Genomic DNA, 17,655 nt, shown 5'->3' with positions numbered 1-17,655 from the left:
ATGCGTACCATTGGCTCATGTGAAAAATCATCAATACGCATGTCTTCATAGGCCTATAATGAAGCTGTGTGCGGATTGACACGAACAGCATACAGCCTAAAGTGGTCAAATGTGCAGGGAGCCCAAGCTATATACACGTTTCATGCACACACCCCATCAAAACCTTAAAGGGGTTGTCCCGCGAAACAAAGTTGGGGTATACACTTCTGTATGGCCATATTAATGCACTTTGTAATATACATCGTGCATTAATTATGAGCCATACAGAAGTTCTTCACTTACCTGCTCCGTTGCTGGCGTCCTCGTCTCCATGGTGCCGTCTAATTTTCAGCGTCTAATCGCCCGATTAGACGCGCTTGCGCAGTCCGGTCTTCTCCGTGTTGAATGGGGCCGCTCGTGCTGGAGAGCTGCTCCTCGTAGCTCCGCCCCGTCACGTGTGCTGATTCCAGCCAATCAGGAGGCTGGAATCGGCAATGGACCGCACAGAAGACCTGCGGTCCACCGAGGGTGAAGATCCCGGCGGCCATCTTCGCAAGGTAGGTAAGAAGTCACCGGAGCGCGGGGATTCGGGTAAGTACTATCCGGTTTTTTTTTTCAACACATGCATCGGGTTTGTCTCGTGCCGAACGGGGGGGCTATTGAAAAAAAAAAAAAAACCCCGTTTCGGCGCGGGACAACCCCTTTAATACTGTTTTCTCCCTCATCACAGCCTTCATATATTGTCCTGCTCAACGATCTGCACAATCCAATTTCCTTTAGTCTGTCAGCCCCACCCATAGAGGGCGGAATCTAATCTTGATTTCACGATTTTGAAAAAAGAAAAGTGTTAGAATTATGCCTCAGCAGAATGACGATCTACAACTCCAGTTTCAAAAAAAGTTGGGTTGCTGTGTAAAATGTAAAGAAATTTTAAATAAAAAAAGAATGCAATGATTTGTACACATCATTAGATGGTAGAGTTGAAAGGGACCTCCAGGGTCATCGGGTCCAACCCCCTGCTCAGTGCAGGATCACTAAATCATCCAAGATATTTGTCCAGCATTTGTTTAACCCCTTAGTGACAGAGCTTTTTTGCTTTTTTCACCATTTTTGTTTTTTCCTACTCGCTTTTAAAAAATCGTAGCTCCTTTATTTATCCATCGACGTCGCTGTATGTGGGCTTGTTTTTTGCGGGATGAGTTGTATTTTTCAATGGCACTATCATTGTACCATATAATTTACTGAAAAACTTTTAAAAAATTCTAAGCAGAGAGAAATGGGAAAAAAAACGACATTCCACCATCTTTCGGTGCGTCCTGTTTCTACGGCGCACAAACTGCAACAAAAACGACCTGATATTTTTATTCTATGGGTCAGTATGATTACTACGATACCAAACTTATAGTATTTTTTGCTGTAGTACTTGTATTTTTTTTTTTTAAGATATTTAATTTTTTTTAATTATTTTCTGCGGTCATTTTGTGCGCGCAATACCTTTTTTATTTTTTCGTCGACGTAGTTGAGCAAGGGCTCATTTTTTGCGGGATGTCCTGTAGTTTCCGATAGTATCAATTTGGAATACATACGACTTTTTGATCGCTTTTTATTGCGTTTTTTTCTGGCAGACAGGGTAACTAAAAAAGTGTATTTCTGGCGTTCTTTATTTTTTTCTTCGAACAACGTTCACCGTGCAGGAAAAATAATGCGCTCCTTTGATAGATCGGACTTTTACGGACGCGGCGATATTAAATACATATTTTTATTTTATGATTTAGATTTTAATAGATTATAACTTTTTTTTTAACAATTAAAAAAACTTTATTGATTTTTTTTAAACTTTACTTTGAAGTCCCCCTAGGGGACTTTAACATGCGATGCTTTGATCGCTCCTGCTATAGCATTACGTCATACTGCTTTTTGACAGGCAGTCTATCAAGCCACCCTGTGTGGATGGCTTGATAGGCAGTCTGTTAAGGCAGCCCTGGGGCCATTCATTAGGCCCCCGGCTGCCATGACACCTGCACGGTTCCCCCGATCTCACTACAGAATTGACAGCGGCATTTAAAGGGTTAATCGCCGCGATCGGCCGAACGCGGCTATTGCCCGCGGGTGTCAGCTGTAATAAACAGCTGACGCCCGCACTGTATGGAGGGAGATAGCGCCGCTACCTTCCTCCATACACGTCCTGCGACAGCAGGACGTAGTTTTACTATAGCCCTGTCACTAAGGGGTTAAACACTTCCATTAAAGTAGAAGTCCCCACCTCCCGTGGTAACCTGTTCACCTCATTGATCATCCTCACTGTCAGAAAGTTTTTATCTAATGTCTAATTTGTGTCTCCTCCCTTTCAGTTTCATCCCATTGCTTCTAGTCTTTCCTTGTGCAAATGAGAATAGGGCTGATCCCTCTGCACTGTAACAGCCCTTCAGATATTTGTAGGTAGCTATTAAGTCTCCTCTCAGCCTTCTTTTTTGCAAGCTTAACATTCCCAGATCAGTTAACTGTTCCTCATAGTACATGATTTGCAGACTGCTCACCATCTAGGTAACTCTTCTCTGAACTTGCTCCAGTTTGTCTATGTCTTTTTTTCAAGTGGGGTGCCCAGAACTAGACACAGTATTCCAGATGAGGTCTGACTAAGGAAGAGTAGAGGGGGATAATTACCTCACGATCAAGACTCTATGCTTCTCTTAATACATCCCAGAATGGCGTTTACCTTCTTGTCTGCTACATCACATTGTTGACTCATGTTCAGTCTATGATCTATTAGTATACCAAAGTCTTTTTCACATGTGCCACTTAGCCCAATTCCTCTCATTCTTTATGTGCGTTCTTCATTTTTCTTGCCCAGATGTAGGACTTTGCATTTCTCCTTGGTAAATGCCATTCTGTTAGTCGCTGCCCACTGTTTAAGCTTTTCTAGATCTTTTTGAATACTCTCCCTTTCTTCTATTGTGTTAGCTATCCCTGCTAGCTATGTGTCATCAGCACATTTGATCAGTTTCCCATCAATTCCCTCCTCCAGATCATTTATAAAAATGTTGACCAACACTGGGCCTAGGACAGAGCCTTGTGGTACCCCACTTGGTGCATTCTTTCACTTGCATGTGCAGCCATTTATGACCACTCTTTGAGTACGATCACTCAGCCAGTTGTGAATCCACCAAACAGTTGCCTTGTCAATCTCATATTAGGTCATTTTTTCAATAAGTATAGTATGAGATACTTTGTCAAATGCTTAACTAAGGTCAAGAGAAACTATATCCACCGCATTTTCCTGATCCACCCAGTCGGTGATACTATCATAGAGGGAAATTAGATTTGTCTGGAATGACTTGTTTGTTACAAACCCATGCTGGCTCTGGTTAATTTCCCTTTATTTTTATCCAAGTACTTGCACACATGCTACTTAATAATTTGTTCAAATATCTTTCCCGGTATAGAAGTCAGGCTCACAGGCATGTAGTTGCCTGGATCCACCTTCTTCCCTTTTTTGAAGATCTGGACAACATTTGCCCTTTTCCAATCTTCTGGGACTTCTCCTGTTCTCCAGGAATTTTCAAAGATTACTTCAAAGATACAAATAAACTTTCCAAATGTTTACAGACTTGTCAAAACAAGAGTAAATGCTACACAATGGTAGACATGGCCCCACCTAACTTTTGTGAGATATGTTGCAGCCATCAATTTCTACATTAGTTAATTTTTAAAAAATGAAACCGAAAAGGTCTCCCTTTCACCTTCTGATGTGTTCTATTGTGAATAAAATATGATATGAGATTTTCAAGTCACTGCATGCTTTTATTTTTCACATTTACATTTTTGCTGCAATTTAATTGGCTCCCACCAGAGTAATAATCATATGCCGCTGGATAAATAAATAACACACAGGGTTTGCTCCAAATGATTCCGTCTACTGCTATTCACACTGATACAACCCTCAAGGGCCAGCTTAAACTAGTGTATGTGTAAAATGCTGCATGTGTAACACAGTTGGTGGAGTGCAGGCAAATCGCTGTGTAGGGCAGCGATTTTGTACTGCACATGAAAGCGTATCTCACACATGATGTCTTTAAAAAAAAAAAACCCGCTCTGTCACGTAGCGACAGTGTGAATAAATGCCACACATACGAGTACAGTGTTTATTACGAGCCCGCAGAGAACAATAGAGCTATATTGTGCATAATACGCGGTAAAACAGAACATGCTACGTTCTTTTTTTTATGCGAGTATTATACGCATAAAAAAAAGAATCGCATGTGAGTGGGTCAATAAAAAAAAATCAATGTACTTTCATTGACTCTATTCATCTCGTGATATGCGATGAAAACCTCATGCCCACAGCCGGGTTCCGACTGCGAAATTTCACAGTGGAATCAGACCCAGCAACTCCCAGAGACCCATACTCCCCTGTCTGGATCCGCTGCGGTTGTCTTGGCTGGCGAGCACGCGCAATGAATGACGCAGATTCCCATAATACTTCTGCAGTGCTCACTGCAGAAGCATCATGGGATGGATGGCCTCCAATGAATGCAATGAAAGCAGATTTTCTGCACAGAATAGAACATGCTGCGCTTCTCCCCCATGAGGGGAAAATCGCAGTTGATTTTCATTCGTGAGCAGGTGAGAATCTTTTATCCTAGCATGTCTATGGACTGACATTGTTGCGGAATGGCGGCGGGCATCTGGCCGCTAATTCCGCAGCGAAAATTCGTCCGTGGGCATTGGGCCTAAGCTCGCCATAAGAGGTTAAATCTGACAACAAACTTAAATTTACACAAATTCATTGAGTATTTTTGTGTGAATTTTCACTTTTGAATTTTATTCACTGCATTACAATAAATGAAATCTGCGGTGAAAATTCATTGCTTCACCATAACAGACAGCGGATGCTGCTGATTTCTTTACTGTGAGTGAATGGGGTTTTATTAAAAAGTGTACTCGAATTTTCAAAAAGTTTTCTAAATTATAACAGATTCTCCTTACCCTCTCATGTGCTGCTGTTTACACCTTTTTATGTGTCTGTAAGGCTGGGTTCACACACGGCGGATTTGCCGTGGCTTTGCCGCGCGGCATTTGGCCGCGGCAAATCCGCCGCGGCCGCTAATCTCGGGATTAGCCAGCCATGTGGACGAGCTTTCTCAGAAACCTCGTCCACACGGGACGGCCAATCCGCTGCGGTAAGTCCGGCTGAAACCGCGGCTGCGGCGGTCGCAGACGCGGTTTCAGAAGATGCAGCATGTCTATTTACTTTTTTTGGTTTATTTTCGTCGCGGCCTCGCTCTCCTCTATGGAGCGCCGGCCGCAACGGAAAAGCGGTTCTCCCGGCGGAAATCTCGCGGATTTTGCTGCGGCCAAACCGCGAGATTTCCGACGGGAATACTGATGGGGGTCCCATCAGTCTGACCCATACTGACAGGTGATAGTTTTTGATCCTTGGACAACCGCTTAGTTGCGGCAGGTTTTGGTCTGGTTTATGCTAGCACTATTTTGGATTTTCCTCTACGCTTTCTCTAGCACTGGTGCGAGTGTCTATGGAAGTGTTCTGCTACGTGTTGCACCTGCCTAATAATTAAGGAGGGCTTTTATTCTTGACTTGGCTGTGGACCTGTGCTGATTATTCTCAGTCTTCATTTGATGATTGTTGGAATCAGAGCTGGATCTTGATCTCTTGTTTTTTCCTGCTCATATCAAGCTATGTACTGTGGTTAGTGGTGGAAGTTGTATTTTTAGTTAGTGGTTTACTTTTGTCCGATGTAGGGACAGTGAGTGGCTGAGGATCAAGGGCCGAGTGCTTCCTTATCAGGACGGGACAACCACTATAGGCAGGTACGGTCTCTTAATCATATAGGTAACGTTTCCCTCTCCATTTGTTATACCACGTTTCCTGTGGTGGTTTATGTTCTTTGTTTCACTGTGTGAACATAGCCCAGGAACTGTTCAGGGGACCAGTTTCAGTACATCTTGATCAGACGTGACACCCTTGCAGAAGTGACGTCAGACGCCAGGAGCAGCGGTACGAGACGGAGGCACGAGCGGGGGGCTGAAGGGGACAGCGGAGCAGCTCAGCAGCCGATACCGGCACCGAAGCAGGTGCCGGGGGCAGCAAGGAGAGACCGGAGCGCAGTAGCCGGCGCCAAGAGGCCACCAGGAGTCCAGCGCCAGCAGTAGCGGAGGGGACTAGAACGGAGCAGCTGAGACAGGAGGGCAGAGTGAGCGGCCGCCAGGACAGCGGGTGACGTCACCAGGAGGAGCGGAGAAGTGGAGGAGCTGATAAGTATCTACTGTGTGTGTTTGTGAGCTAAGTGTGTGTTTTCTGTGTATCTGGTTAGTTGTGTCTTCTGTGTGTGTGTCTGGGGGTTTAAGTGTTTGTGAGGGGGAAAAAAATAAAAAAAAATTTGTGACCGGTTGCGCATAAGTGTCAGCAGGTAAGAGGTTGCGCGAGAGCGGCAGCGTGTGAGTGGTTGCAGCAGCGTGTGAGCAGTTGGGCGAGGGGCTGCAGCGGCGGGTGAGGGGCTGCAGCGGCGGGTGAGGGGCTGCAGCGGCGGGTCAGCGGTTGCAGCGGCGGGTCAGCGGCTGCAGCGGCGGGGCAGCGGCGGGTCAGCGGCGGGGCAGCGGCTGCAGCGGCGGGTCAGCGGCAGCAGCGGCGGGTCAGCGGCAGCAGCGGCGGGTCAGCGGTTGTAGCAGCGTGTGAGCGGAGTGTGAACAAGTCTATCTTCACTACTTCACACAAGTAAATTGTAGATCCCCATTAGGATAAGCTCCATGCCTGGCAATACCATCCAGTGTGCTACTTGTGCAATGTATGCGGCCCTTGATCAGCCGATCGAGGGTGCATACTGTTGCACAAGATGCGTGCACGTCGCACATTTAGAAGCCCAAATTCTGGATCTAAATCAGCAACTGGCAACACTGAGAGCCATTGACATCATGGAAAGGAGTTTGGTGCTCACTGAGCAGACACTCGCTGGGGTAGAGGTTGGGGCGGACGGTAGTATGGAAGAGCAGGGGGAGCAGGCAGTCAGCTGGGTGTCAGATAGAAGGAGGCGTAGAGGGAATAGATCCAGGGAGGCTGGTCCTGAACTGGCACAACCCAACATGTCTGCAACGTTGGCAGATGAGGGGGATGCCATTACAGAGCCAGCACCGCTGCAGCACGACATGCCCTCTGAACGCCAGGGGGATGACTGCTCCAGTGAGACGGGGACGGGGAGTGCAGGGCAGGCTAGACAGGTTCTAGTGGTGGGGGACTCAATTATTAGGGGGACAGAGAGGGCAATCTGCCATAAAGACCGGGATCGTCGAACGGTGTGTTGTCTTCCTGGCGCTCGAGTTCGACACATCGCGGATCGGATTGACAGATTACTGGGAGTGGCTGGTGAGGATCCAGCGGTCATGGTGCACGTTGGCACCAATGAACAAGTTAGAGGTCAATGGAGGGCCCTCAAAAATGATTTCAGGGACTTAGGGTCCAAGCTCAGGGCGAGGACCTCCAGGGTAGTTTTCTCGGAAATACTACCTGTACCTAAAGCCACGCTAGAAAGGCAGCAGGATCTTAGGGAGGTAAACAAGTGGCTTCGGAGTTGGTGTAAGAAGGAGGGATTTGGGTTCCTGGAGAACTGGGCTGACTTTGCTGTCGGCTACAGGCTCTACCGTAGGGACGGGCTGCATCTTAATGGGGAGGGTGCAGCTGTGCTGGGGGATAAGATGGCTAGAAGGCTGGAGGAGTGTTTAAAATAGGGACTGGGGGGGAGGGTAAAATGAGAAATAGTGGGGTAGCCAGTGTAACTAGCGATCCGGGTCCAAGCAAAGGGAATGGGGGTCGAGCTGGGGGTGGGGTTAGTACAGTTAGAACTGATAGATCAGCCATAAGTAAGAATAGCAACAAAACAAATTTAAAAAACAAAAAAAATGATATAAATTGTATGACCACGAATGCAAGAAGTCTGATTGGTAAAGTGGGTGAGCTTGAAGCGAGAATGACTGATGAAAACTATGATATAGTCGGAATTACGGAAACATGGCTTGATGATAAGTGCGATTGGGCGGTGAATTTGCAGGGGTACAATCTCTTCAGAAGAGACCAAAGGAACCAGAAAGGGGGGGGGGGGTATGTCTGTACGTCAAATCAAACTTGAAGCCGAGGCTACGGGAGGATATAGGGGTAGGAGACGAATAGGTGGAATCTCTGTCGGTAGAAATACAGGGAGGAAAAAATAACAAAATCTTGATAGGGGTCTTCTATAGACCACCAAAAGCAACAGAAGAAACTGAAAACTTACTACCAAGGCAGATAGAAGAGGTGTCAAACCGCAACGAAGTAATTATCATGGGGGACTTTAATTATCCAGATATAACATGGGAGAAGGAAACCTGCAAATCTCACAGGGGTGATAAGTTCTTGAGAGTAATTAAAGACAATTACCTGAACCAACTTGTGCAGGAACCAACAAGAGGGAGGGCTACTCTGGACCTAGTACTAACTAACAAACCGGAACGTATAAAGGGGGTGCAGGTTGAGGGGCACTTGGGGAACAGTGACCACAATATAATCAACTTCCAGCTGTCAATCAATAGGAAGCCTTATCAAGGAGCGACAAAGAAACTAAACTTTAGTAAAGCAAAATTTGATGAGCTTAGAACTATCGGTAACATTAATTGGGACAACAGCCTCAAAAATAACGGTACAGAGGACAAATGGGAAAAGTTTAAAAGGATCCTAATCACCTCATGTGAGCAGTTCATTCCCTTTAAAAATAAAAGAAACTCAACTAAAAGGAAACCAATGTGGCTCGACAAGACGGTAAGAGGGGCAATAAACGAAAAAAAGAAGGCGTTCAAACTACTAAAGCAAGAAGGCAGCAAAGAAGCGCTAAAATCATACAGGGAAAAAAACAAAATATGCAAAGATACGATCAAAACTGCCAAGGAGGAAGCAGAAAGACTGATCGCCAAAGAGAGCAAAAACAACCCGAAGCTATTTTTCAACTATATAAACAGCAAAAGGATTTGCAGGGAGAGCGCTGGCCCTTTAAAAAACAATGCAGGAGAAATCATTGTTGATGACGAAGGGAAAGCAAATCTACTAAACAGTTTCTTCTCAAGTGTATTCACAAACGAAAAGGAAATGCCACACGAGATGCAGGGGAATAAAACGAACCCCTCACAAAATATCTCATACCTAACGCAGGAGGAGGTGCGGAAGCGTCTAAAGAAAACTAAAATTGATAAATCACCGGGCCCAGATGGATTACACCCAAGGATACTAAGGGAACTAAGTGACGAGATAGCTAGGCCGCTATACCTAATATTTCTGGACACTATCAAGACCGGTGTAGTACCATTGGATTGGCGCATTGCCAACGTGGTTCCAATTTACAAAAAAGGGAGCAAAAGTGAGCCTGGTAACTACAGGCCAGTAAGTCTCACTTCAGTAACGGGAAAAATTTTCGAGGGGATTCTGAGAGACGCCATCGATGAGTATCTTAAGGAGAATAAGGGAATAACTCCTCACCAGCATGGATTCATGAAGGGTCGCTCATGTCAGACAAATCTGATCAGTTTCTACGATGAAGTAAGCTCTAAGCTGGACCAGGGAGAATCTATTGATCTTGTATATCTGGACTTCTCTAAAGCCTTTGACACCGTGCCACATAATAGGCTAATATACAAAATGAGGCAGCTCGGACTGGGCGAAAACGTTTGTAAGTGGGTAAAAAATTGGCTCAATGATAGAAAGCAGAGGGTGGTAATAAATGGTTCGTACTCTGATTGGACCACAGTCGCTAGCGGGGTGCCACAGGGTTCAGTATTAGGCCCCACTCTGTTCAACATATTTATCAATGACCTGATAGAGAGGCTGCACAGCAAAATATCAATATTTGCAGATGACACAAAATTATACAATATACGGAGGACAATGTGCGGCTACAAACGGACCTGGATAAGCTGGGGGCTTGGGCAGAAAAATGGCAAATGAAGTTCAATGTTGAAACATGTAAGACTATGCACATGGGCAGGAGAAACGGATGTCACCAATATTCACTTAATGGGGTACCGCTGGGGAAAAGTGATATGGAAAAGGATCTGGGGGTATTAGTGGATAATAGACTAAACTGGAGTAACCAATGCCAGTCAGCTGCTGCAAAGGCAAATAAAGTCTTGGGGTGCATTAAAAGAGGTATAGGGGCGAAGGACGAGAACATTATCCTCCCACTATATAAGGCACTTGTCAGGCCTCACATGGAATACTGCGTACAATTCTGGTCACCGGTGCTCAGGAAAGATGTCACAGTGCTTGAGGGGGTTCAAAGAAGGGCAACTAAACTAATACATGGAATGAAGGGATTGGAATACCCAGAGAGGCTATCCAAATTGGGACTATTTACTCTAGAAAAAAGAAGGTTAAGAGGCGACCAAATAACCATGTATAAGTACATGAGGGGACAATACAAGGATCTCTCCCGTGATCTGTTTACACCCAGGACCATGACGGTAACAAGAGGACATCTGCTACGATTAGAGGAAAGTAGGTTTCATCACCAACATAGAAGGGGATTCTTTACTGTAAGAGCAGTTAGACTGTGGAACTCTCTACCGGAGGAAGTGGTGATGGCAAAATCCATAGAGGAGTTTAAAATGGGACTTGATGTCTTTCTGGAGAAGAAGGATATTACAGGATATAAATCTTAGGTTAAGTGTCAATCCGGGTATATAGGAAGGTAGGAACTATTAGGGGTTGATCCAGGGAACAATCTAATTGCCATTAAGGAGTCGGGAAGGAATTTTTTCCCCAAAAGGGCTAATTGGCTTCTGGCCTTGGGGTTTTTTGCCTTCCTCTGGATCAACACAGGAGGATAGACAGGCTGGACTAGATGGACATTGTCTTCATTCAGCCTTACATACTATGTTACTATGTTACCCTTTAAGCAAATTTCATACAAACTTACAGTCCCAGTTCTTACCAGTTTTTCAGCTTCTAACAGACCTTTAAGAAAATCCACTTTTCTGCAGTATTCAATCAGTAGCTCTGGAGAAGGCTTGCTGTTGAGAAAGAAGCAATTATTACATACACTGCATATCATTATTGTGAATTTAATAAATACAAGCAGGTTCTTGATACCATACAATCCTGTCTAAAATTATCATAAAGGTGGTTTTCACACAGCATTTTTGGAAAATGCTGCCCTTTTCCAAAACTAGAAGTGGATTCATAAGAAATGGGAAATATAAACGGAAGGATTTGCACTTCATCTTTCTGCTGAATCCATTTCTGGCTTTGGCTCAAATAAACTGCATGTAAAACTGCTCCTCTATTCACAAAGCAATTTTATCACAAAATTGAAGAGGCTTTCTCCCTTTCAACTGATGACCTATCCTCTGGATAGAGTATGTTTCTTAGCATTTTTATGTTATTGTATAATTTTATGTTGTTTATAATGTGTTTTTGTTTTTTCATTGTAGGTTCATCGTGTGGCTGGTTTCCAAGTGGGGGTATACACTTCTGTATGGCCATATTAATGCACTTTGTAATATACATTGTGCATTAATTATGAGCCATACAGAAGTTATTCACTTACCTACTCCGTTGCTAGCGTCCTCGTCTCTATGGTGCCGTCTAATTTCAGCGTCTAATCGCCCGATTAGACGCGCTTGCGCAGTCCGGTCTTCTCCCTTCTGAATGGGGCCGCTCGTGCCGGAGAGCGTCTCCTCGTAGCTCCGCCCCGTCACGTGTGCCGATTCCAGCCAATCAGGAGGCTGGAATCGGCAATGGAACGCACAGAGCCCACAGTGCACCATGGGAGAAGACCTGAGGTCCACCGTGGGTGAAGATCCCGGCGGCCATCTTCGCAAGGTAAGTAAGAAGTCACCGGAGCACGGGGATTCGGGTAAGTACTATCCGTTTTGTTTTTTTAAACCCCTGCATCGGGTTTGTCTCGCGCCGAACAGGGGGGCTATTGAAAAAAAAACAAAAAACGTTTCGGCGCGGGACAACCCCTTTAATTATTGTTTTTTTTTGGATTTTTGTATCACTAATAAACCATAATTGCATATCGATATTTTTTGGCGTATGATTGGCCTTGGTCTATATTATTGACTATAATGGTTTGAGAAGATATTGACATTCAATACAATTAAGTTGAGGAATGTATATGATGTATCTCTCCTATTGAATACTCATGGACTCTTTATTATCCAACAAATTACCTTTATTCAATTATAAAATAAGGGGTATATCCCCAGTACTATACAAAAAATGACAACTTGACTTGGTGATGTGTAATTATTATGATATATTGAACGAGACATAACTTGCTCTATATTACGCCGAAATTTCTGCATTTATACATTTGTGTACTTTTATACACTCCCTGAAGGATATATATGGGAGCACCCCTATATAGGTTTTGAGATGGGAAGGTTTGCCTATCGACCATTGATCACCATTTGGATCAATGATGGATATGATGCAAAAAGTCTTTTTTTACCCCATCACTAATTAATAATGATAATATGAGGCTATGTCTATTGATTATTATTAATGATGTTAGCAATGTGCCCTACGATTTATAGTCAAAGCTATTCCAATATAGCAGCCATGCAATTTTGTCATCAATTATAGATCGCACTGATGATGCCGCTATTGCTACTTGCAAGGCTCTATGCATAGAATGGGTCAGTGAAAATCCTCATATTGTAGCTAGTCTCGCAAGTTTTCTCTATTCTCGCGCATGAGCAGTGTATGGTATTCTTTCCGGTGTACTGGCAAGTGAGCCTGGCGTGACGTCAGAGTCTCGCGAGCGCTGCGCTCTCGCGGCGGCACTACGGGGAACTACCACTATCAGCTGCCAGTTTGTAACATGATGGGAGTGACAGGAGGATAAGGTAATTATTAGCGCTATATTGTCAACGTATGTGTTATATATGCTTTGCATTTTAGATTGGTCAATAGTAGTAGTGACTTGCCAATGCGGGAGTAAGCCACGCTTTCGCCGAGCTCCCGGCTCCCCTATAGCACTGACCTGCTAAAACGCCAGATCCCCGACACAAAAATCCACCCAGCCTGATAATGGGAAAGAGGAGACCCTCCAGCAAGCCCCGGTCAGCGGGAGAAGATGATCCGCCAACTATCCAGCGGTTCTTCGGAGCGCGAGGTGCGCCGGACCATGTGTGCTCCCTCTCTGTTCCCCGTAGCGGCAACAGCATGGAGCCCCGCGGACGAGCGGCTCTCGGCACGGACGGACCCAGCGGTCTTCTGGAGCCAGATAAGTGCCCTCACATGCAGGGAGGACTCTCACCCCAGACAGGCAGCGCGGGTCCCTCCCCTAGTCCCCGCAGCTCCCCTACTCTCCACAGCTCTGACAAGGAGCACAAGACCAGAGACAGTCGTGGCCCCCCTGTGGCCAGTGAGAGAACTGCAGCAGGCACACACTCACCCTCACTGGAACCCAGACAGTGTGTGAAGAATAAAGACCCCAATAATAAAACACAGAGATCACAAAATATGACCCCCTACGCCGAGAGGTGTAGCAGTCCTGCCCACCAGGGAAATCCCAGGGGACATTCAAAAACCGCAGCAGTCCACACGGCTAGTCCCCCATCGTACAGCAACTCCTCGTCAGACGAGGAATGGGATTGGAAAGCGCACTAAGATCCCTCCTGACCAAGAGAGACTTCCAGCGCCTAGAAAATTCGCAAAAGGAATCGCTGTCCCTCATCCAACAAGAACTTAAAAGCATGGGAAACCGCATAAATGTCGTAGAGGAGACGCAAGACGAAGTCCTTTCAACACTCGAGACTCAGTCAGATTATAAATGCGCAAGCCCAGCAAATGGCGGATATGATGTCCCACCTCGACGACCTCGAAAACCGCCATAGACGCAACAACCTACGCCTGAGAGGCCTCTCAGAGGAAGTTGCCCCCTCACAACTGGAAGACTGAGCCCGCAACTTCTTCAACTCCCTACTACAGCGCCCACCCAACCATCCAATAGAAATTGACCGAATACATAGAACCCTCGGCCCTCGACCAGACGACCCAGGGAAGCCAAGAGACATAGTATGCCGCATCCACTTTTTTAGGGACAAAGAGGGCATCATGAAAAGCGCTCGAGACAGGAAAGATCCCCTCACCCACAATGGCACCCCCATAGCGATCTACCCGGACCTGGCTAGACGCACCCTCCAGCTTCGTAGGGCCGTCAGACCGATCCTCGATTTACTGCGCGCCAACAAGATACTCTACAGATGGGGGTACCCCTTCCAGCTATCCGCCTCAAAGAACGGGAAGACAGCGATATTTCGGTCCCCAGCTGATCTCCCCAAATTCCTCGGCACCCTGGAACTGCCAATGGTCGCGATCCCAGACTGGCCACTCATCCCAGCACTACCCATCACAGCGCCCAGAACACCCTGGCAGGAGGCTAGGACAAGGCGCCCGAAGAGCAGAAACCAACCGGCAAGATCACCACCATGAACAACCTCACAGAGACATCCCTTATCCGCCCGGGCACGAACAGGACGCTAACCTGCCTAATCCCACGTTTTCCAGTTGCAGTTGGACTTTCCCAGCCTAATCTTATAGTTCCATATGTTACACAAGTTTAACACCCCTACCCACCGGTCACCACGTACACCGAACACCGACACAACCCACACAGCCACCCCCCCCCCCCCCCACACACACACTACGCCCTTGTCGGCGTTTAACGTGCCACTCCCTAGACACTTTAATCGATGCAGGTCTCACAAACATAGACAACCTTAACAATTGTACAACCTCACACAGGGGATGACGGGGGTGGCTCCGGCATTCTCAGGTCTCTCCCTCTCACCAGGTGGACGCCACCATGGTGCCGTCCGATTCTGACCTTAGGTCTGAAACCCACCTCGTGAGATTGGAACACGGTTCTCCAATCGACGGAAATACCTCTTTCTGTCAACCTCTACCCTTACCCCCCCCCCCTCTCCCCACCTTCCCCACTCTTTCCCACTCTTTTCCTTCAGCGTCTCGGTTGCCCCACAGACACCCTTCACCACAAACAAACAACCCCCATGACGGGCCTCTCGTTTTGCACCTACAACGCCAGAGGCTTAAACAACCCCGCTAAAAGAGGCCAGATTCTGGCGCACTTACACAAAAAACAAGTCCTAATAGCCCTCTTGCAGGAAACACACTTCAAGACTGGCCATATCCCCAAATGCATTAACAAATCCTACCCCACATGGTACCACAGCTCCCATCCAGAAAAGAAGAAATGCGGAGCCTCCATAGCAATCCACAAGAGCCTCCTTCACAGTCTGTTGGCGTCACAAATCGACCCCGAAGGCAGATACCTATTCCTTAAACTAGACCTGGGACACAGAGTGGTAACGATTGCCAACATCTATTCTCCCAACACAGGACAAGTCGCCTTTGGCCTCAGCATCCTGGGAAAACTAGAACAATTCGCAGAGGGCTCCAACATCGTTCTGGGAGGAGATCTCAACCTGGCGATGGATCCTGGCCTAGACACATCTTCGGGTAAGTCCGGGGTTTCCCCGGTGGCCTTACGTAGACTGCGGAGACGCCTGCTAGAACTTAGACTTATCAACCTTTGGAGGACACTCCACCCAAAGGCCGGGGACTATAGTCATCACTCCACGGCACACAATAGCTACGGGAGGCTAGACTATCTGTTTATATCACACGGGCTCCTGGACTTATCCCCCAAAAGCTCCATAGGGACCACCTTGTGGTCGGACCACGCACCCATCTACGGAGCGCTCCTAGGACATGACCAGGGGAGGGGCTACGGGTCTTGGCGCCTTAACGACAATCTCCTGAGCGACACTTGCTGCAGGGATGACATACACAGGACCATCGAGATGTTCATCGAGACCCACCGAGGCGACCCTACCCCCCCCCCACCTATACAATGGGAAGCACTTAAATGTGTACTAAGGGGAATTTTCATATCCCACGGTGCGAGACTTAAAAGAGAGAGTGGGCAAACTGAAAGACCTCACCATCCGCCTAGAGAGAGCAGAACAGACTAACAAATTGCCTCCCTACGCCAGCAAATCCTAGCCGTACTAGACCAAGCCCACTTCCGTATGAGGGACACACTAAGAGGAGGGTTCTACGAGTACGGTAATAAATGTAGCAGCTGGCTCGCGAGGGCCCTAAATCCCCGAGGCTACCAGTCCTACATTTTTGCTATAAACTCCCCAGGGAAAGGGAAGGTACACGCAACCGAAGACCTACTAGAATGCTTTCAGCACTATTACGAAAAGCTCTACAGTATCACAGACCCCTCAATAGCGGGCCAAAACCGCACCCAAGACCACATAGAATCATACCTCCGCGAATTCGCCCCCAACGTGATTGACCCATCAGACGCCGAGACCCTAGAGCAAGACCTCACGGAGCAAGAGGTTTCAGAAGAACTTAGAAACCTAAAAGTAGGCAAGAGCCCTGGCCCAGACGGCTTCACTCCCCGATTTTATAAAACATTTGGAGCCCTAATAACCCCAATGCTATGTAAGGCCTTCAACGCCATCTCTGACACTTGCCCGTTCCCACAACAAGCCCTACAGGCAGTAATTACAGTCATCCCCAAACAAGGAAGAGACCTCCTCTCCTGCGGGAACTACAGACCCATATCCTTGTTGAATGTAGATACCAAAGTATTTGCAAGAACACTAGCCACACACCTGGGACCACTCGTCCCTAAGCTCGTCCACAGAGACCAGACCGGTTTTGTCCTTGGCCGCAAGGCAAGGGACAACACCATTAGAACGCTCTCACTAGTGAGCAGGGCACGTGAAGAAAAGAGCCCCCTATGCCTTTTATCGGTTGATGCCAAGAAGGCATTTGATCGCGTTAATTGGAAATTTCTAGAGACCACCCTGCAAAAAATAGGCCTGGGACACAGACTGAGAAGCTGGATAATGGCCCTATACAACAAACCCACAGCTCATATACGTGTTAACAGCAAACTTTCCCGCCCAATCAGCATTAAGAACGGCACACGACAGGGGTGCCCTCTCTCCCCAACATTGTATGTCCTGGTGATGGAGTCACTAGCCAATGCAATTAGAACGAACCCAGAAATCCAGGGCTATAAAACATCCCAATCTGAACACAAAGTGGCCGCATTCGCGGACGACCTTCTGGTCTACATAACGAACCCCACCCGAGCCCTACCTGTTCTCCTACACGAATTCGACAAATACAGCAAAGTCAGTAACTTCAAGATCAACCTACAAAAGTCGGAAATCCTAAATATAACACTCCAACCCACAGAACTAGCCCAACTCAAACCTCTATTCTCGCTGTCGTGGCGCGAAGACACCATCAAATACTTAGGAATCAAGTTACCCCCAGACCCGAGCCAGTTGTACGACCTAAACTACGAACCCATACTCTCCTCCCTAGCAAAAGACAGACAGGTGGCGCCTGCTAACGCTCTCGTGGTTCGGCAGAATAAACGCCATCAAAATGAACTTCCTCCCGAAAATCTTATATCTTTTCCAGACCATACCGATACAGCTACCGCGAAGTTACTTTATCAAATTAAGAAAGATAGTCACGCGGTTTGTCTGGGGAGGAGCAAGGCCCCGCCTGAGCTACAGACTCCTCACTCAGAAAAAAGAAAACAGTGGGGCGGGCCTACCCGACTTGCTGCTTTACTA

General features: G+C 46.8%; 1 protein-coding gene across 3 annotated transcripts in view; it reads right to left on the bottom strand.

The window, feature by feature from the left end:
* Nucleotides 1–17,655, bottom strand: part of USE1 (unconventional SNARE in the ER 1) — an 86,444-nt gene that overhangs the window by 28,564 nt on the left and 40,225 nt on the right. For 2 of the 3 annotated variants that reach the window (XM_066604556.1, XM_066604558.1), the window contains exon 3: nucleotides 10,929–11,022. In XM_066604556.1, coding sequence (XP_066460653.1) covers nucleotides 10,929–11,022 — 94 coding nt within the window. The remainder of the gene's footprint in view (nucleotides 1–10,928; nucleotides 11,023–17,655) is intronic. The other variant, XM_066604557.1, reaches the window with a different exon arrangement.

The sequence above is a fragment of the Eleutherodactylus coqui genome, chromosome 5, assembly GCF_035609145.1.
Source record: "Eleutherodactylus coqui strain aEleCoq1 chromosome 5, aEleCoq1.hap1, whole genome shotgun sequence".
Classification (NCBI taxonomy): domain Eukaryota; kingdom Metazoa; phylum Chordata; class Amphibia; order Anura; family Eleutherodactylidae; genus Eleutherodactylus; species Eleutherodactylus coqui.
The sequence above is the reverse complement of the archived record's forward strand: the minus strand, read 5'-3'. Positions and strand labels throughout refer to the sequence as shown.